We start from the raw sequence: 22713 nt of genomic DNA on the forward strand, positions 1-22713 counted from the left end.
CTTTTGTTTTTCAAACTCAGCGCACTTGTTTCGATCTAATGCTGAATGGTTTCCGAAACATAATGTACAAGTGGGATCTGTTAAATCGCATACATCTGAATCATGTTCCTGTCCGCACTTGCTGCATCTTTTCTTACCTCGACATTGTGACGTAACGTGTCCGTATCTAATGCAATTAAGGCATTGTATTACTGTCGGAACGTAAGGTTCCACTTGGTATATCATTCGTTTAATGATTACTTGTTTTGGAATCATTTGGCCTCTAAAAGACACCACTATCGTACCCGTCTCCACCAGTTGATCATTTTATTTTCGCTTTATTCTTTTAACGTTTAATACTTTAAAATTGCCGTATCTTGGAACAATAATACCTTTTAATTCGTTTTCTGAAATATTTTCGTCTACCCCTTTAATTACCCCACTCTTTTGAGTAAAAAAATTTGGAATATATAAATCGTAATTTCTTTCTATTAACTTTTTACATTCCACTAAAATATTAGCGCTTTTATATGTGTTACATTTAATTTTAATTTTATTTTTTCCTATAATATTAATATTAACAATATTATCTTTAATTGCAGGTACTGCACCTAAAATTATTCGTGCTGTCGCTATGCGATGCAATCGGCCAATGTTACCTTCCTTATTCTGCATAAAAACAAAATAAGGACCTTGGTCACCTTGACTGTATTTATTTTTCACCTCTGACATTATGGACTGGCCTATATTAATATTTGTTTTATTGCTTACCTGATAATCTGGTAAAAAGTTTTTTGAATTTGATATTGGTACCTGTTTTGATTGTATATTAATATCAATATTTATAATTTCCTCAGACTGCTTTTGTTTTTCATTAACTTCATAATCCATATTATTAGCAACATCGTCAATCCTTCCTCTGTCAGGTGGATTTCCTCTGTCATCTGAATTTAATTCCATTTTTTGGTAAAAACAACAACAACTCTATTAATTAGCACTTCGATTACACAGAGCACTATTCGCTTCCGCTGCTACAATCGAACTGAACTTTACTAATAAGAAAATTAATTACCTTCCAATTGCGCTTCCAATCTGCGCGCGATAATCGACTATATCCAACGTCAAACTTCCCAGCTAAAAACAACTGACGTAAGAGTATACCGTGGATCAGAATGTGGATCCGACCATCGTTTACTTATGACCAATGTGATAGTTAATTATAGCAAAAATGATAACACTCAGGTACAGAATATAGAAAAGGGACAAGAAGTAACATTCCTTAAATATAACCTAGAAAGCTTAAAAGACGATTCAACGAAATTTCTTTACAAATTACGACTGGTCACAAAATTACAAAATGTGGATCGAGAAAATATATTAGCGGAAGAATTACACCAGCAACTTAAAAAAATGTATTTATGAGGCTGCAAGTAAAGCTTTGGGGTATAAAGACAAACATGAAATAAAAAATCAAGACTGGTGGTCGCAGATTATGCAAACGTTAGTAAACAAGAAGAAAACTGCTTATCAGAAATGGATGTCAACGAGAAAGTAGAAAGATCACAACATATATAAAAAATTAAATCTAGATGTAAAAAGAGAAGTAGTGAAAAGTAAAAATGAGATGTGGGATCGAAGATAAATAGAGGTAGATAAATATATAGGTGAAACAAGAGTTGGGCAAGCGTGGAAGGTGATAAAGTCTCTCCGGAGGGAAGGAAAGGAAAAATCAAACTTACAGTTAATAGATACAAAACAGTGGAAACACTATTATGAGGTCTTATTGGCAAAGGATAGATGTAAATTACAAGAGATCGAAATGGAAAAAATATCAAAAAAAAAATAATAACCGGAGAGTTAAGCGATGCCCTCAAAAGATGGAAAAACAGTAAAGCAGCAGGACCTCGAGACATCCCAATTGAGTTGGTAAAGTATGGACCAAAAATATTACATAAGATGTTGGTTCAACTATTTAACAAATGCTTAAAACGACAAAATATCCCTGATGATTGGAATGTTGGATACAATAGCTCAATATTCAAGAAAGGGGATAAACGCAAATGTTTTAATTATAGGGGAATAACTATTATTAGCTCAGTGGGGAGGTTGTGCGGTCGAATAATAAAAGAAAGAATAGAATCAGAATATGAAGACATAGAAGAACAAACTGGATTTCATGCAGGAAGATCTTGCACTGACGCTATATTCGTTCTGCAGTAGGTAATCAAAAGACGGAAGGCAATGAACATATCCACCCACCTGCAGATTTAGAGAAGGCAGACGATACGGTAATTTTAAAAAAACTGTTTTAAACATGGACGAAAGTAGGTCTCAGTAGAGAGTATGTGGATGCTATTGCAAATACCTATATACAAAATGCAAGAAGTGTCCTTAAAGACGGAAACTTTATATTATCTGTATCATTTCCAATAACAAAGGGGCTTAAACAAGGATGTTCTCTATCTCCTACCTTATTTAAAATATATATTCAATTATCGCTAGAGCAGTGGAGGAAACAAGTACCCGAAATGGAAATAGACATAGGCGATGGTAAATGTGCAATAACTTTATTTTTCGTAGATGATCAGGTAGTCGTAGCGAATTATGACGAAGACATGGACTACATGTTTAAAAAACTAAAGAAAGAATATGAAAAATGGGGCCTTAATGTGAATATGTCAAAGACAGAGTATCTTAAAATAGGAGATAATGAAGAAGATCCAGAGTTAAAAATTAGAAACACAAAATCATGTAATGAATATAAATATCTCGGATCTATAATATCTAAAGAAGGCAGTACCAAAAGAGATATCGAAAACAGAACGCAGCAGGGAAAAAAATCAGTAAATATTCTAAACTCTTTACTATGGTCTAAAAATAGTAGACAAGAAACGAAATTATAAATCTATCGAACCTATTTAGAACCGTAGAGCCTATTATGACTTATGGGGCAGAAGTTTGGCAGATCACTAAAAAAGATCGAAAATGAATAGATGTAGAATATATGGATTTTCTAAGAAGAGCATGTGGTGTATCCAAAAAGATCACATCAGGAATGAAGATATTAGAAGGAGGACAAATACTGTATATTCCAGTATAGACAGAATTAAAATGAGACAACTGGTGTGGTATGGTTACGTGAAGCGAAAGAATGAAGAAAGATGGGCAAATAAAGCTTTAAATTACATACCACAACAAAGAAGAAAAAGGGGTAAGGCCTTTAGTTGTCTGAGAAGAAAATGTACGGTACATAATGAAAGATAGAGCCATCAAAGAAAACGAATGGATGGACAGAAAACGATGGCGGTCGAAATACGAGAAGCGACAGAGGCTGTAGAAACCTCGCCAGAACAAAGTGTTAATTTACAAACAGCTATTAAAACCGGTGTGGACCTATGGCGTACAATTAAGAGGCTGCACCAAAAATAGAAAGTATAGAAATTTAGAAACAATCCAGAATTGGATACTAAGGAATATTGTAGGTGCTCCCTGGTATGTTTGGAAAAAAGATATATGTAGAGACCTTAAAGTCGAATCTATTACAAATGAAATTACGAATGTCGCCAGGATACATGAAGAGAGGCTCCGTTAAGCATTCCAACCATGAAGTACTTCAGTTTATTGTCAACCAACCCCAGATGCGAAGGTTCAAGAGAACTAAACTATTCGAACTTTTGCATTGTAGCCACAACAAGGACGTAAGATGAATGTGAGAAAAAATAGAATTGACTTAAAATACACCAAATATACACTTTTCTAAAAAATTAAGAAATTTTCTAGTTGATACAAAGTTAAAATAAAAAGTGAGTTAGAGTTGAAATTCTCTTATGGAACTTGAAATTGAATTTTGCGAACTGCGAAGTAAAATGAATAAGAGAAAGAAAATAACTTCATAACCCAATATTTTGGTAAGACAAGTGACAATTATCGAAGAGGTGCTGCATCAATTTCTTCTGCATCGCGAAGCAATATAATAAATTTTTCTTTGTTTGTAGTTTTGACATTTAACTGTTCATCGTCTCTAGTAACTGATTTATTTGTTTAAATGTGTTGTGTAGTAATGTATGTAGTAAGTATTCGTGTATACCTAGTACTTATTAATTTTTTTTTAAATGTAAAAAAATTGCTGTGTGTATCATAATGATCTCATGTTAAAAGGCAATATTGAAATTATAGTTTAAAGAGTACATTATGTAATACAAGTGTTTACGTGAATATTATTTTGTAGGTTGGAACATAATCACAACAGGGTTCATATTATGTACTATGCACTCAATTCATTTTCAAGATTATAATAGATAGTTGAATCATGTAATTTAAGTATGCTAGATACCGTATGTATTCTAGGTACAATATTTGTGTATTAATGTAAAAGGGAACAATAGAAGTTTAAATGTCACGTTAATATAAGAGATTTTAAAAATACCACGGCCAAATATATCGCATCTGGCGTTGGCAGGGAGCTTATAAATGGTGATTGGTTAGTGTGATAAAGCTTAGTAGATCCGCTACAATAATAGATAGCAATAAAAGTTAATAACAAAAATTGTTGGCAACTTTGAAATTCACCTTAAAAATTAATTTAAAATGTTACAGGGTGTCTGATAACATAGTGGCAGACCAAACTTATGTTTTTTTAAATAGAACACTCTGTATTTTATTTAATATTCGACATCTTCTTTACTTCTCCAACACAATAATGGACAGTTTTATTATGTTATACAAGGGAATTTGCAAAATTATAACCAATTTTGTATGAAAATCGTAATAAGTTCAACTCCCTGTATAATTAAAAAGAAGCACGATAGCACTGATTTACAGCTGCCATATTTTTTACTGACGGTCAAAATTTTTAAAAGTGATTGATATTGCTAATTTTCTTTACATATTATACAGGGTGAGTCAAAATGCAAGTACATGATTTTATAGATTTATCCAATAGATTATTTATTTTTGACACCTGCTAAACACAAATATTATGAAACAGTTAACATGTTCAACAATCACAATCAACATATACACTTCACACTTAAGTAAGAAATGGAAGATTCTCTATCATTCCTCGACATAAAAATTGTAAAAATTACAGATAACGTTTTGAAAACTAGATGGTTGAGAAAAGCCATATGTAGCAATAGATTTAAAAACTATTGCCCACGTCATCCAAACAAGATCAAAGTCAACCTTATAATCGGATTAAAGGAAAGTGTTTTACGACATTTTCATCCAGATTACCCAGATTACAGGAAGATCTTCAATTGTTAAAAACTATTTTAAATTGTGAAATTTTATCCTTCAAATATGCTACATATAATGTTTTTTTCTAATACTGTTAATATAAAGAACTGCGAAATCTTACAACATTGTGTCCAACAATCAGAAAATCTATCATCAGTCACTGCCTTATATACCATCATTACGACCTAAATTAATACAAATACTAGAGGTTATTGACAATATAAAAATACCAACAAAAAACATCAAAACCATTTCATCTTTGTATTCAAAAACTAAATATGCTATAGATGAACTAGATAAAACAAATGTAATATATAGCATTAATAGTACTCAGTGTAAAGCTGTGTATGTTATTAAGACCGAAAGAAATCTATCAAATCATATTATTTTCCACAAGAGTGATATATATGTATATATATATATATATATATATATATACATAATATTTTGCTAATTTGACTTACCGTTCAAGCATGCTTCCAAATATTGTAAACCATGAACAAGATCATATGAAAATTCGTTATTATTGTTTTCCAAGGCTTCGTTAATTTCGGTCCGTAACTTATCTTGTGCATATTCATTAGATGCGAGTTCAAACAGCAGGAAACTCATGACCTAAATTAAAATTGTTAAGAGATTTTTAAATAATATAGTTAGTAATGAAACAATATAGCGCAACATCATTTTGTGCTTCAAAAGTTTTTTTTTTGGCTTTGCGACTTTCTGATTTAGCTAGCCGCTAAGATAAATCATAACATATGAGAATTATAGTAGAGTGAGGTAAAAAATAAGGTCACTTTTTTCTTCTTATAATAGATACAGTACAATCAAACCAAGAAAAAAAGGATATTAAACAATAGGTTAAAACCAAATAAATTTTTTCCAAAAACCTTAGAGTTATTTGTTCTTAAAAGTGAGATACCATTGAAAGTTGGTACGCCATTGATGCTATGACTCTGAAAAATGGTGCAATTTTCGTTTGGGGCAATATTTATTTGGCGTAAATGTTGATAATAATAAGCATAAATATTCAAATTTAAGTCGTATATTTTAAAAAATTAAAATTTAAGTGTAAAATTTAAATCAGCGTCAATAGGACTTTGGGATATTATTTGTTTGAAACAGATTATATATGTATATATATATATATATATATATATATATATATATATATATATATATATATATATATATATATATATATATAATATACAGGGTGTCCCGGAAAATAGTGCTTTCCTTAAAGGTATGGGCTGAATGTAGCATTTAAAACAAAAAAGTCTTATAACATTTTTTTATAAAGTCAACCGTTTTCAAAAAAATATACATTAAATTTAATCCAAGTTTTATTTTGAGGTTGCAGTTATTAATGGGACAGAAAAGTGAAACTCTTTGTTCTTATATCAAGTTTTCGCAAAATTTATTTAATAATTAATTTTATTAATGACTGCAACCTCAAAATAAAACTTTATTTTACATAACGTGTCAGTCAATAATACCTAACTACTTATAAACATCCATAAACAACAATATAAAAAACCAAACATCCATAGAAAAGTTATAACATGTGTGTTACCTTAAAAAGACATGTAGCAGTCAATAATATTAAATGTGTGAAAAAGCTTACGACAATTAGAGATCAAGTTGTATAAAAAATTAATTGAAACTTGGTACAGTTTACAAATTAACAAACTTAGCACAGCACAAGAACAAGTGATAATCATACATGTATATAAAAAATTTTTGTAAAAAACTTAAGTAAAAAACATTAAGATTGATATATAGAGAACTAGAAAGATCATAAGATGCACTTCCAACAATATATTATCAGTTAAATTTAATTTTGACTTTAGGTAACATTATTGAATAGGTTAAGATTAAAATATGATATTTAAAAGTAAAATGAAGTTACCAGTCTTTAGCTTACTAGGTACCGCAGGTAAATAAATGTGACAGATGTAACACCCACGCCAACAAAGTGAAAAGACAGTGGCCTTGAGGTCAAAATATGACAGAACAACAAGGCGAAATACCAACCTCTAGTGCAATAGAGCGGTACATTTAAAGAATATTTGGGTGACAACTTGTCATTAAAAAGTCAAAAAATAAAAGGAAAAGGTGGTTAAGATCACCATTTTCCCCCCAGTGATTGGTTTAGAAAACCAATAAACAAAGCAAGCGAGGTCAATCCTAAATATCATATACTATAATATCTACGTTGTGACTGGTTAGCCAGCCAACAGATTTATTCAACTTCCACAGTCCAAGGTTCATAGCATTTGGAACTGTGAATGAAAAAGAATCTATGAATCAGTTTCAATTAAAAAATTTTACTAAACAAGTCAATCAAAAAACAATTACTTAATATATGTAAATGTAATATTGACAAAATAATTATTAAAATGTAAGTTGACGAATCTAAGTTAAATAAAGAAAGAAAAATTTATTTTATTTTTATTTGAAATTATTAAATATGGAAATATGATAAAAACACCTTAGGGGACAATTTAAAGTAAACAACATTAAGCCTAATTCTGTAAAATTAATGCATGATAAATTTGGCTCAAGTTACTAATGTCAGTTCTCTTATTAAGAGCATTAGGGTGTTTTAGTATTGAACACATTTCCAAAAACTGTCTTTTGACGAGATTGCATTCATTGCCAAGAATCTTAACTTCATTAAAGTTCACTTTGTGCTTAGAGATACTAGCATGCTGAGCAAGAGCACATCTAAGCATACTTGTACTAAGCACAAATTTGGCGGTTTCCTAACGCCGACACTCGCCGCGTATTGTCTCTTCAGAAATTTTCCCAAACCTTTTAACTGCACAATTAACTGCTGCAATACTACACATTTACCATAACAAAAGACGAAAAGCAAAAAAAGGAATAATATTTTAAAGAAAAATTCAGACTCGAATAAAACTAAACGCCTTTAAGAGCGGCCGGCCATACCTAGAGTGATGTAATTCCCTTTCCCGCATTAATTTCTGTAAATGTAGATGTTTATTTGAAGCGCAATATTAAGCGGAAGCAACTAAAGAAAATACCAAAGAAATACGGGCACGTGATATATAAACAAACTTTAAAATGAGTTTATTACCAACTTCAGCGATGCAAAAGGATTGAAAATACTTTTTCGGTATATTAAAACTTACGAGGTGATTTCAACATATACCAATGCAAATTAAAATGCTACAACCTTATAATAAAAATTGTGTCTGCTGTTGATCTATCTTGCATAAAGCCAAACTGATTATCAGATATTTCAGTTTATTCACGTATGCGTCAATTAGTCTGTCTTTTCTAATGCTTTCCACACTTCCCCAGAAATATCATCTGGTCCAACTGCTTTCCCTCTCTTCATTTTTTGAATTGCTTAAGCCACTTCTTCGTTTGATATTTTTGGTAGTAATATTCGTGTTCATAAACCACAAAAACTCCCGAGTAGTGACTTTTAAATTATTTCGAATTAAAAATTTAAAAAAAAATATTTAAGTTCAGCGATCTCGAAAACTCAAGAGTAAAGACTTTCGACTGTTTTCGAATGAAAATAATGTAAAACTCGACGAGACGAGGTCCACTCTAGGCACCAGGTAGCTGGGGGACCATCGTTGTTATTACATTTGTGTTCAACGGTCTCAAAAATCTCGGAGTAATCACTGTCGACTGATTTAGAATTAACAGAAGATGAGGTTCACCATATGTACAAGACAGCTTGAGGATTATTGTCATTATCATATTCGTGTTCAGCGACCTTTAGAATTTCTAACTAACAAAATTGAAGTTATTTCTGTCGATATTTTCCGATTTGCGAATTTTTCATTTTCTATGCATTTTAGAAATGCATTTTCCTTATACACAAAATCTACTTTTCATTTTACCACCATAAATTTTGTTCACAAACTTTTCTGACACTTGTAGAAAATTAGTAGATTCAGTGCTTTGTTGCCTGGCTTAACTGTACGGATGACGACCATTAAGTCAAAAATACGTATTTGCAATTGTATTCCATCTTCTTTTTTTTATTCATTTGTATGCAAATGTTTAAAATATTTAAAATAGATCTAATAAGTAAAAAGTTATTATAAATAATTCTTCAGCAAAATGTCAGCATTTTTTTACAAGGTTCCATTTTAGGTTAAATGTTTCAGCAATATACACTTACCCTTGAACTTGTTTCATAACCATCAGCAAAGAAACTGGCAGCATGAGCAGCAATGTCAATTTCAGTAAATAGCCCCGTATCTGTTGGTAAGTTCCTAACAACATCAAGAAAGTCGTTAAAAACTAAATTATTTTCTTCCCTATATTTGATCGAATCCCTCACCAATTCAAGCAGTTTATCTTCCACATCCTTAGGTACTAATCTGTAAACACATAGATAAAATTACATTACAATTTTATTACTAAATAGAACAATGCTGGTTAAATTAAAAGCGTTATTTGAAAAATGTAGAAAAAGTTATAGTAACCTAAATATAAACTAAATTATTCGTGATCAACACTAAAAACATTAAAACACTTTAAGTGACCAAATTTGCATATATCGGCCATACATTCAAATCTCTAATAAATGAAGGAATAAGTAACTTTTACTTAAAGTCATTTAGTTAGGTTAAATTTAAAAAAGTTAAACACAAAGCTAAAATATACTTACTTAAACTTAAGATATTTATGACCTTTGGGCCAAACTGTAAACATAAGCCACTGCAGACTACTTAGTGAATCCGGTGATAAGAACTTATTCGCCACATCTCTAAAATCGGAATAATTTTCCTCAAAACATTTTCCTTCTAATCCGAAAGCACAAGCTGCAACGTTATCGAGTGTAAATCTGATACAAATTTCTCTGGCTTCTAAAGGTTGTTGAGATTTGGATTCTTCTATGATATATTTTATCATATTCTTACTATTTTTGTCTAAAAATTTGTACATTCCTTTTATCTAAAAATATATAACTATTAGAACATAATATAGAAAATGAGAACAGAAATATGTAGCTAAATAGATGTGAGTGACAAAAATGTATAGTATATTTAACAAATTTCTTGCATATTTTGCAAAATTATTATGTTATTAGCAAATTCTCCCAATATTCTTCCTAATTTTGAAAAATGCTGATGGAATGAAATAATGAAATAGAGTATTAACAGAAGCCGAATATAGATGGTAGTGACGACGACAGCTGCTCAGATGCGTGCGAAGCTATAATGTTGAGCAATATTTATCTGATAATGTTCATATTGGTTATATCAAATATTGTTTTGAAGTTACCAGGACCAATAAGAGAAGCTAGAAATGCAAAAACACGGTTTGAATGCTTCAAATGTATGCTTGATGATAATATCGTCAAAGAAATTACCCGTTGTGCCAACATCTGTATTGAGAAGGTAAGAGCAAATTTCCAACGCTACAGAGATGCTTAAATGACCGATATCGAAGAGATTTGATGACTTATTGGTATACTCTTTTTAGCAGGTGTTCTAAAATCTAGAAGACTAAATGTTTTGCAAATGTGAGATAATAAGACAGGTACTGGTGTTGAAGCTATTTACTTGACAATGTCTTTAAATCGTTTTCGATTTTTTCTGAGATGTTTGAGGTTTGACGACTTTAATGCTAGACAACAAAGAAGAGAGCTGGATAAACTTGCTCGTATACTAGACATCTTTGAACTTTTTATTAGATTATTTAGATTATTAGATATATTAGATTTTCAAAAAAAATTTACATTTTCAGATTATTTAACAGTTGCAGAGCAATTACTTGCTTTTACGGAAAAATGTCAATTCCTTCAATACATCCCCAGTAAACGATCCAAATATGCTATAAAAATATTTGCATTAGTAGATAGTAAATATGCATATACCTATAGTATAAAGATTTACTGAGAAACACAACCAACTGGTCCTTTTAAAACAGATTAGAGTGGCGCAGAGGTTGTTAAAAGAATGGTTAAACGCATAGAAGGAATGGGCAGAAATGTAATCATGGATAACTGTATTGTTGGTGCAATTAAAAGTAAGAAGGAGCTACCACAAGAATTTATAACGTCTAAAAACAGAGACATACGTTTTTCACTATTCGGATTCATCCAAGAAAAATGTACCTTGGTAACGTACGTTCTAAAAAAATAATAATCAGGAATCAATGTATTTTCGCTGTATAAGGCTAATAATGTCATTACATCACTTCCAAGAAGCACTTTTCTTCAGGACATTTCCTTTGAGTTAATAAAACCACTGATGTTAATGCGACTAGACAATACTCACACAGAATAGAAATAAAAGAAAAAATTAATTTTCTTTTAAAAATAAATCAGGAAACTCTTAAAGAAGTTCCGACTCAATCTTTGGTCCTAGGGTGTTGTCATATTTGTGGACCAGTAAGGAATAAGAGCACAAGAAAATGGTGCAGCAGCTGTAATCAGTGGACTTGCCCAGGACATTTAAAGCAATAATATGTCTACATTGTGGAGATAAAACAGAACATACAGTCTGAATCAAATTAGGATATTATATTCAGGATAGTATAGAACCTAGTTTGGTTTGTAACCTTTGGTTATAGGTAACTTTGATTTATAGTATTTGGTTTTTAATTTTCATAGTTTTTTTATTTTTTTTTAATTTAATGTAAATTTAACTTATAAAACAAAGCCAATTATAGATTGCAGTGGTATTCTTAAAACCTCATTAAAACAGTAATACTATTTTTAAATAATATTGCTGTTCCAGAGCTCCAGTACGTATGGTAATCCATAATATTGCTTTTCCAGAGCTCTAGTACGTATGGATTACCAATGTAATCCACGCGTGTAGTCACGTAAGAAAATAGAGAGCGTGTACTGGAGGGTTAATAAAAAGTAATAAAGAGGTAACTAATGTTAAGATATAATAAAATTTGTCATCACAATTGGTGGATTGGTGGATAAAAAATAATTATAAAATCAAACCAACCAACATGTTCGAATGTATATAGAGAAAATATTAATCAGCACATATTTTTAGAGGAGAAGCAGCTACATCATTCCAAAAGTTATTTTTAACATTAATATTTTTTGTTCTGGAAAAATGCAAGTATCAGTAGAAGACTATATATGTATATTGAGGGCAAGAGCTTTAAGAACCAAAAATGTATCAAAGAAATGGTAACATGGTCCAAGTTAAAGAAGAGTTTTATGCCATTCCATGATTTCCTACATGCATAGCTCAAGTTATTGGTACTTTTATATAAATTGATACTTATGAAGGTGCAAATGCAGAAATATATCGTTCAGAAACGTAATTTTTGCATTATATGTCCAAACAATTGGCGCATAGTTTAACATATTGGCTGCCACCATAAGAGTGTTAGGTAAGTTCTTTAGGTGCCAAAGTAAAAAATGATAACAAAACAATATTTAAATCATGAATGTGTTGCTTGTGTGAGTCCATTTCAAAAGGTAAAAGAAATAATAAGTTAGACTTACTCACAATCAATTTAATTTAACTAATCGGACGACCGGTTTCGCTTTCTATAATATGCAAAGCATCTTCAGGTCACGATACAAAGTTAAAATGATGCCGGTACTCTATTAACTGATGGTTGAAAGAACATGGTTCAAACTATCTGGGACTGTTGATTGGAGAACTCAGGTCAACTATTGTAATTGTTTAACAGTAAACGGGGAAGTTCTTGAGGAGACAGATTTTATCCAATGAAGTAGAGATAGGTGAAATGTATTGTTTGTTTGATGAAAGTAATGTTCTATACCATTAAATTCTTTAAAGTTATTTATATTTATTCTGGAGATATATTTATGAAATATGTGTTATTTATTGAGATTTTATGTTTTGTTTTGGAAGGTGGCAGTTGTAAGACAATGAATAAGAATGGATGTACAGATTGTGTGGGTGTGCAATTAAATAAGCTTGTAGTTATCAAATTTCTTTGATAAAGTTATTGCAATATCTGGCAAATTTTTTGTAAAGTCCACAAAATTTTATGTTAAAACTAAATTAAGACACTTTTACAGACACAGAAACACGCAGAAAACACTTAAAAAACGGGAGACGAAACAGACATTTAATTTAAAAGGAGAGGATTTTTTAAAAGAACTACATTTCTTACTAGGAGACAATGAGTTTTTTTATGTGAAAAACTCATTGTCTCCTAGTAAGAAATGTAGTTCTTTTAAAAAATCCTCTCCTTTTAAATTAAATGTCTGTTTCGTCCCCCGTTTTTTAAGTCTTTTCTGTGTGTTTCTGTGTGTCTAAAAGTGTCTTAATTTAGTTTTAACATAAAATTTTGTGGACTTTACAAAAAATTTGCCAGATATTGCAATAACTTTATCAAAGAAATTTGATAACTACAAGCTTATTTAATTGCACACCCACACAATCTGTACATCCATTCTTATTCATTGTCTTACAACTGCCACCTTCCAAAACAAAACATAAAATCTCAATAAATAACACATATTTCATAAATATATCTCCAGAATAAATATAAATAACTTTAAAGAATTTAATGGTATAGAACATTACTTTCATCAAACAAACAATACATTTCACCTATCTCTACTTCATTGGATAAAATCTGTCTCCTCAAGAACTTCCCCGTTTACTGTTAAACAATTACAATAGTTGACCTGAGTTCTCCAATCAACAGTCCCAGATAGTTTGAACCATGTTCTTTCAACCATCAGTTAATAGAGTACCGGCATCATTTTAACTTTGTATCGTGACCTGAAGATGCTTTGCATATTATAGAAAGCGAAACCGGTCGTCCGATTAGTTAAATTAAATTGATTGTGAGTAAGTCTAACTTATTATTTCTTTTACCTTTTAAAACAATATTTATTCATACAAATGGTTAATATTACAAAGTAAATTTACATTCTTACAAATTTAAAAAACCAAAAAAAATAGCAAGATCACGGGTGATCCTAATGGCACTGCACGTGTGTGCCACTAATATTACCGGTGATTGTGATAAACTTAATGCTTTTTAGTAAAACATGTCACACAGTAAACATTAAAAAATGTTGAAAAAAGTTTGGGTTTCTTTTGAGCTTCTTTACTGCCTTTTGTTGCAACTGTTTCAGTGTAACAGTTTCAGTGATTTTTCGTCTTATTATGGTTTGTAGTTTTGGCGTCAACTGTAACAAGCATATGCTTTACAGTAGTAATAGGTAGAGGCATCAGACTGTAATTGACTAAACTAAAGATCAGCATTTCTTGAAATGAAATAACCTGCTGTTTTGGTGTGTTGAAAAAATTATATATTATTAAACTATTGATGACAGCCATATTTAATAAAACTTCAATTGCAGCTTTGCAGTACCAGGGAACAGTTTTTCCAAAAGGTGAGAAATGGCATGCGAGTTGATATGAGAGGTCAACACCATCTTTTCCTTTGTCGTAGTCAATAATTGCTTCAGGATTAATTATAGCTACACCATATTTCTTATGTTTACCTCTTTCTTTCATGCCGATTCCATGTCTGGTCGTCAAGAAGAAGACATCACGTTTATCTTTGCCTATTACAATGCCATCACGATGTTTCTTTCCAATTATCTCTCCTTTTTTTAATTTTGCGGAAAGTATATCTTCAGGAATATATTAAAAACTGTAGTGTCAATAATAAGTGACTATTAGCATAAAATAATAATAAGTTTTGCTGAAGGCACAGACGTGTAGCCATTATCGGTTATTACAACGCTTCCTTTTTGTAGATAGTCTTTTGCTAAATCTAAGTACAATTTTTTCCGATAAATCCTACCTTTTATTAGCAATTTTGCCTGTATACATATTAATTTTTAGAGTATGACCTGCAGGATTACATACTTTAAACAATTTTAAGCCATAATAGCGGTGACGCTTTGAAGGTATATATTGTTTGAACATTAGTCTTCCTCGGAAGGGAATCATACTTTTATCATCAATTGGTATTGAGCTAGTATTACATTATTGGGCAAAACGTAATTGTGTTATTTTAAATAATTTTCTTATTTTATGGGAACGATCGTTAAAGCAGACGGTTATGGTAAAGCAGCCGTGTTATCAGCAAAATGTAAGAATCTCAAAAGAAGTTGAAATCTGTTGCTCGTCATAATTCTTCTAAATGTGCCTATCTTTTAGAGATGATGGCGACCACATTGACCTATCTTATTCTATTCACGGCAGCTCAAAATAGATCAGTTGACGTTAGACCAGTCCACTTCCTAAGATTGGCCAGCCAGGATATACGTCTACGTCCAGGGTCTCTCTACCGGATAATAGTTATATTACCTGTGTTGTGTATATGAGAGACCGTCAACAGACATCAGTAGCACCACATTTCAAATGCCTCTAATCGTTTTATGGCGTCTTTCGTAAGGCTCAATCTTTCTACTCCATAGACGAGGACACTAAAGACGTAACGAAGGCTGTTAAAAGAGTTTCTGGCCTTTTCAATACGAGTTTTTATTTCGTAGCTGTGATCCCAAGAATGAGAATAGAGGAGGAGCGGTGGCCACAGAAAGCTTTAATGTATGTTCCGCCAGAAAGAAGGAAAAGGGGAAGACCACCAAATTCCTGGAGAAGAGATATTACAAAAACAATGCAATCTATAGGCTTAGAAGAGGGAGATTGGAGAGATAGGAAAATATGGAGGCTGAAATGCGGGAAGCGGCAATCGCAGTAGGACCTCCGTTATATGATGATGATGATCCCAAGCATCTTTTTAATACTGCAGCCCAAATAGCATATTTTTTCCACTTTTTCTAACGTGGTATCGCATATTGTAATTTGGGCGTTTATATTGGTGTTCTTACTAATGATTATTATTTTTGTCTTCCTGCAATTAAGTTTTATTTAAGGTCATTACACAAGAAATAAAAGTAAAATTATATAATAGTGACTTCTCCAAAAATCAGCAATTTTGGGAAGCTTCACATTTCCCATGTAACCCCAGCCAAAACTGTCTGCTTCATTGGTAGGTTTTTATGCATAAATTTTGGATCTTCTGCTATAAGGTTGTGCATTTTTACTTGCGCAGCATTTCTGTAGAAAGAGGAGACTTCTCTACAATAAGTTGTAAAATTTCATCATCGATCAGTTTCTATTTTAAGTTCTATTTTAAGGATAACTATCATCATAGACGTATTATGATTCATTATATAATTGAATCGGACATACACGTGGAGTACCACTTTTTTACCAGATGTGTCACTACTAGGCCATTTTTGCTGCTGTACTTCGACGAGTACAGTGCAACCAAATGGGTTAAAGAATTTTATCAAAATCTAGAACCAGAATCCAGGAAAACCAAGGACCATGCTTTAGTCGTAGAACTTATACAATTATTTTGATATCCACATTCCTTCCAATGAATCTTTAACAACATTTTAATTTTTGGACAAGTGTTGTCTCTCAAATAAACGCTTCAACTTTAAAACACTAATAATTTTTATATTTTTACAAACATATTTACTTAGTAACAAAAAATTTCAAAAAAATATATTATACAGAAACATATTAAACTGTGTATATATAGTTCCATACCTTTCCTGAGGTAAAACAAAATGTAAGCTGTGCTCTTTTTGTTCGCCATTCTGCGCCTTTCATTACAAATGGATTTCGGCCAAGAATAGGATCTACTTCTTTGTCAACTTGAAAGTCATTATCATGAAAATTTTTAAAATTTGTTGTTAATATACTTTTTATAAAATCCGGATCCCGTATTACTAGCACTGGGGTTGCATTTTTGTATATTCCAACAAAAGAATGGCCTTCGTACTCCCTAAAAATATAATCAGTTCAAGCTAAATTTTTAAAATAAATATAAAAATTAACAGTTGCAAATAAATATGTCGGCCATCAAGTTTTATTGTGTTTTATTAATTTTGAGAAGGCCTTTAATCGAGTAAAACGTAAATTAATGATAGCCATTCTTTAGCATGTAGGTATTATTGATAAAAACCTAAGTATCATTAAAAATTTTTACTGGCGCCATGGCGCCAAAATTAGGATTGGCGAGGATAATTCTAACGAGTTTTAAATACGAAGAAGATTAAGTCAGGGCTGCATTTTTTTTTAGTAATATTTAACATCCATTCGGAGTTCGTTTTTAATAAAGCATTGGATAGTATTAATTACGGTATCAAACTAAATCACTTATTTGGAGTGTACTCTAGGGAAGATAATCCGATGGTTTCCCCTTGCCTGCCTGATCGCAGTATTACGCCCGATTGAATCATTATGTGTGCTATTCGTCCATATATTCGTCCGATATTTGTTATTAGGGCAACAGGAGAACTCATTCCACTGCAGCCTTGATACATTAATGACACAGCTGCTGCCTCTCCTATGTCCTGAGTTGTTTCACTAGTGCTTATTTGGTAAGACCTTATTCACACCTCTTTTAAATATCAGCAGGACATTTTCCTGTCAGCTCGTGAGACGCGCTGTGTCGGGGTTGGGGACTCCTTCGCCCGTCCGTCTTCCGCGAAGTATAGATGAGCCCCTACTTAATTCAGAACTCCTCCTCTAGACAAGCTGGACGGACACAATAGAATGCCGTAGACTAAGAAGAAGATATCCAACATGATTGGCAGACCAAATAAAAACTCTGGTTTGAAAATTCCTATGTGAAGCCGTCCATATGGCATAGGATCGCAGCCAATTGAGGCAGCAAGCCAATTATATTTAAAGTATCACCACGCCTTGACAATGGTTTAAGGAATGAGAAGGAGGATAAAAATAATCGCATCAATATTGATAGTTTGAGGTACGCGGAAGATACGGTATTAATTTCAAATAGTTACAAAGAACTTCAATATCTGATTAATACGATTACCACAACGTCTGATGAATCTGGACTGAAGTAAACACTACAAAAACAAGGGTGATGGTTGTTAGTATATTACAACCAGAAGTGTAATCAGCTTATTTTGGTTGTAATCTAAATTTAAACTTAGACATGAGCAAAAAAAAATGGAATAAATACGTATAAAGATGACCAGAACTGCATTTTTTAAGTTGAAGAAAATATTATGTGGAAATAATATTACTTTGAGACTTAAAATTAGATTAGTAAGATATAAGATATTATGTGACCTTTATTTTTTATATGGTGTTGAAAGTTGGACTTTAACGGATACAATTGTAAGAAAACACAAGAAAACTTATAAGCCTTTGAAATTTGGGTGTATCGTAGAATTCTACGAAAAGATTATATAGATACAGATCACAAAGGGATTATTTTGCAGGGGGTAAGAAAAATTATGGAAGTAGTCAGAACAGTTAAAAATCACAAACTGGAATATTTTGTCCATATTATGCGTTCGAGCTAGTTCGAAAAAGAATGGTGATCGTTTATAAACCTGAGGGAATGATTTAACAGAACCTCTGCAACCCTTTTCCAAGGTGTCGTCAACAACATTAGTATAACGAATATCATAGCCGATGTACGATAATCGAGCAGGGCAAAAGAAAAAGATAATAATAATAATAATTAATACTGTAAGAAAGTCTTTTGGTTGCTCATCTATCTATTCCAAAATTAGACAATATTAGTTCAGTGGAAATTAAATTGGAAAAGAATAATAAAATTAAACAAAACGTAAGCAAAGAGGACCTAAACGCTGTAAGAACTTACAAAAATGACGACTCCATAATTATACTACTAGCAGACCCGAGAAATGCAACTGCCATAATGGATAAAATTCAATATGAAAACAAAATTAACTACCTAATAACAAACGGATCTTATACAAAATTTACAAAGGATCCAACAAAGCCTTTGGAAAGCAGAATATGTAGAAATTTATTTATGTTTAGAGATTATTTAACAAATTATCAAAGAAGATTAATTACACCTCATTACAGTGAGACACCTCATTTTTAAGAAGTACTGAAAGTACAAAATGAATACATAAACCGATTTTTAGTACCATGAATTCTTCTTGTAGTGAACTGTCAAATTTTTTATTAAATAATATACACCCATTTGCAAATAAAAATGACACCTTTATAAAAAAAAAACAGAACATTTTTTAAATGAATTTTGGAATATTGAATTTAGTTTAAATAATATTTTAGTTTTGACATTAGTCATTGGAAAATTAAGTGAATAGAGCAAACAGAGCCGCAGGCTGCCTAAACGAAACAATATGGAGAAATAAAAATATTGGGAAAGAAACGAAAGGCAGAATTTCCAAAACAGTCATCAGACAAATAATAACATACGCGGCAGAAACAAGACCTGACACAGAGAGAACAAAAAGAATGTTAGAAACAACAGAGATGAAAAATTGATAATAAGACACTATGGGACAGAGCTAGAAGTACAGATATACGACATAGGTGCAAGGTGGAGAACATCAAAAACTGGGTAAGAAATAAAAGAATAGAATGGAACGATCATATAAGCCGAATGACAACAAATAGAGTAGTAAAGATGGCAAGAGACGGTTCCCCAATAGGAAGACGATCAATAGGAAGACCACGCAAACGATGGAATAACAACTTACTGGAGGCACATTGAAAAACAGACAGAGTCATGTCTATACAAAAAGAAGAAGAAGAAAAAGAAGAACTAAATAATGAACTACATACAACAAATTTTGGTCTAGCAGTGGGTTCTAGTTTATCTCCATTATTAGCCGATATGTTTATGGAAGATTTTAAAACAAATATTAATTCTAAATAAAATGTAAAACTCAAAGTATGGTGAAGATATGTAGATGATGTACTTTCAATATCGCTTCATGGATCAAAGTGGTTGGACTCATTCCTGAATGATATGAACGATAAAGCAGAGACAATAACATTTACCATAGAAAAGAGATAAACTACCTAACACACTACCTTCTCTAAATGTTTTATTTTCTAAGAACGGTACTGGATATAAGAAAGAGGTGTATAGAAAACCAACACACCCCAACATATATTTAAAATACAAATCAAATCACATCGATATTAAAAAAGAAATCAATAAATCCCATACTCTACAAAGCTGCCTAGGACTCAGTGAATAGAAGAGAAATGTTTAAAACAATAAAAGAGCTAGGAATACCAAATCAGTTGGTAAATTTAACAAAACTTACTCTTGAAAAAGTTGAATGTAGAGTACGAATTCAGGGGGAACTGTCTGAACCTTTTAAAACAAATAACGAAGGGAGGCCATCCCTTCTGTATACTGTTCAATATAGCTCTGGAAAAAATAATACGTATGTCACATATCATTGACGTTGGTTCATCATATAATAAATTAGTGCAAATTCTTCCCTATGCTGTATGCTCCCAACAATATATCAATATTGCTGGGAGAACGGGAAACGCTGTACGAGAGGCGTGTGTAGCATTAAAAGAATCAGCTACAAAAATGAGTTTAATAATAAACACCAACAAAACAAAGTATATGAAATAAGCACGCAACCACAAATCTTACGACCACTTCTTACAGAAAATGACGTCATCGAAACAGTGATATTCTAGGAACCAGATATCGTGAAACATATTAAGATAGGACGTCTCAGGTGGATAAAATCGATGAGGTTTCTTGATAACATTGATGAAGACATGAGAAATATGGGAATCCATGCTTGGCGGAGGAAGGCGATGGGTGGAAACGACTGAAGAGAAATTCTTAAGGAGGCTAGGACCCACACACGGTTGTAAAGTCAGAATGATGATGATGATCGTTAAATCCGTATACGATAGAGCCAAATTTACTTGTTCTAAAAAAATCGTTCTTAAGGGAGAAATATTTGTTGTTATTATAATAGTCCCGTTAGACCTATCAGATTTAATCCTAACACATAATACATATTTATAGACTTATTATAATCGAGAAAAGACATTGCATATTGACCTCTACCAAAGTAGTAGAAAAAATTTGACATATTAGCTTTTGCCAAAGTAGTCTATTGAAAAGATATATTTAGGGTTGCGTTTTTCAGAGTTCGCAATTTTATTTTTTTGATATGTAAGGAGGTTAGTATAGGTTTAAGTTTAAGGGAATAAGATCATCACCCTTAGCTTCTGGCCTTCTTCTTGCAAAAAGGATTGCAAAGGGTTTTCGCGGTGGATCTCGTCAAGTAGTAACCTTACAGGAAATTTTATTAGACGTTATTTGTAGCAAATTAAATTGTGTACAATTTTATTTTTATTGCGTTTTATCGTAAAAAAACGTAAAAATGTTTTGTCTTGTAAACAAAAACAATTGAAAATGTTTGAACAAATTTTGAACAAAACTTTTTTTCTGGCCTTTTTTAAAATTAAATGACATTAGAGTATAAAGGGTTTGTAGTAAATAACTTTTATTACAAATTTGTATAATTGAATTACTTTATCTAGGTTTTACAGCGCTTCGAAGTTGAGTGGGTTCTTGAATAGGTACTTATTAGAATACGATAAAAACGAATCATTACCCTTAGTTTTCTATTATATTACTTTTTTATTCTTCTATTGAACTTGCGAATAGATAACATCTAGTGCATACTGTAAAATACCCAATACCGTAATATTTTGATTAGTATTTTGGAACATCACGTCCTTTATAGGAATCTACGTATCTAGCGTTTTAACAAAGGCATTAAAAAAATTATAATTGGCTCTTATCTCATGATTTTATTGTAGCTCGCTCCAAATAAATTTGTATTGGTAATCGCATATTTGCTTAAGAAATTATAAATTGTCATCGCACCATTAAGATAAGAGAAGGATTATTAAGTAACATCGTAGGATTGGATTTTCAACGACCGTCATTTCGTCACATAACTAAGGTTCTTTCTTTTAGTGTTAGGAGAAGTACTATTGAAGTCGAAAAATCTCCAATCGTCATCAATCCCTTACTTTTATTTCAACGTATGTGCATTTCGAGAGAAACAATCGGCGATATAAAAACCATAACTTGCAAATCAATTAGCACCTTTTTCATTGGCATTATTGGCTTAGGATGGCATTAAGAAAATGTACCAAGTCATCTTTGTTTAATGGCTGTACAACAGTAGAACCATCTTCTAAAAACAGTCAAAGAAGTCATTTTGTTATCGATGGTGATTTTCTGTTACATAAAGTAATTTGGCATCGAAAGTGGTCTTTGAGCAAGATTCTTTAGAGATATGATGAGTATGTACAAGAACACTATTGACTATTTGCAAGTATAATATTTGGTAGCTACTCCAAAATCCCTGACATTGAAGGAACAAAGTCGTGAAAGTTGTGGGACCGCTTGCGTTGCACCAAAAAGTACCAATCCACAGAGATGAAGTTTGATAAGAGCACAGCATCAATATTATCTAAGATAAAGTTCTTAATAACTTAATCATCATCAGCATCATAAGTGGCTCGACAATCCGTTGTGGATCTTGGCCTGCTCACAAAGAAGTCGCCACTCCTGTCGATTCCTGGCAACTTCCCTCCATCTTCTAACCCCTAGAATCTGTAGGTCTTCTTTCACATCATCAATCCATCTCATTCGTGGTCGTCCTCTGCTTCTTGTGCCCTCTGGTTTTGAAAATGTTAA

At 31.8% G+C, this 22713-nt stretch overlaps 1 protein-coding gene across 1 annotated transcript in view; it reads right to left on the minus strand.

Moving 5' to 3' along the window:
• The window catches only part of LOC140443714 (probable cytochrome P450 28d1), a 46807-nt gene that overhangs the window by 17365 nt on the left and 6729 nt on the right, over window positions 1–22713 (minus strand). Inside the window, exons 2-5 of the mRNA XM_072535100.1 lie at window positions 16746–16983; window positions 9878–10164; window positions 9386–9587; window positions 5682–5832 (exon numbers count right to left, since the gene is read on the minus strand). Of these exons, the coding sequence (XP_072391201.1) occupies window positions 5682–5832; window positions 9386–9587; window positions 9878–10164; window positions 16746–16983 (878 nt within the window). The remainder of the gene's footprint in view (window positions 1–5681; window positions 5833–9385; window positions 9588–9877; window positions 10165–16745; window positions 16984–22713) is intronic.

This window comes from Diabrotica undecimpunctata, chromosome 6 (assembly GCF_040954645.1).
Source record: "Diabrotica undecimpunctata isolate CICGRU chromosome 6, icDiaUnde3, whole genome shotgun sequence".
Classification (NCBI taxonomy): Eukaryota; Metazoa; Arthropoda; class Insecta; order Coleoptera; family Chrysomelidae; genus Diabrotica; species Diabrotica undecimpunctata.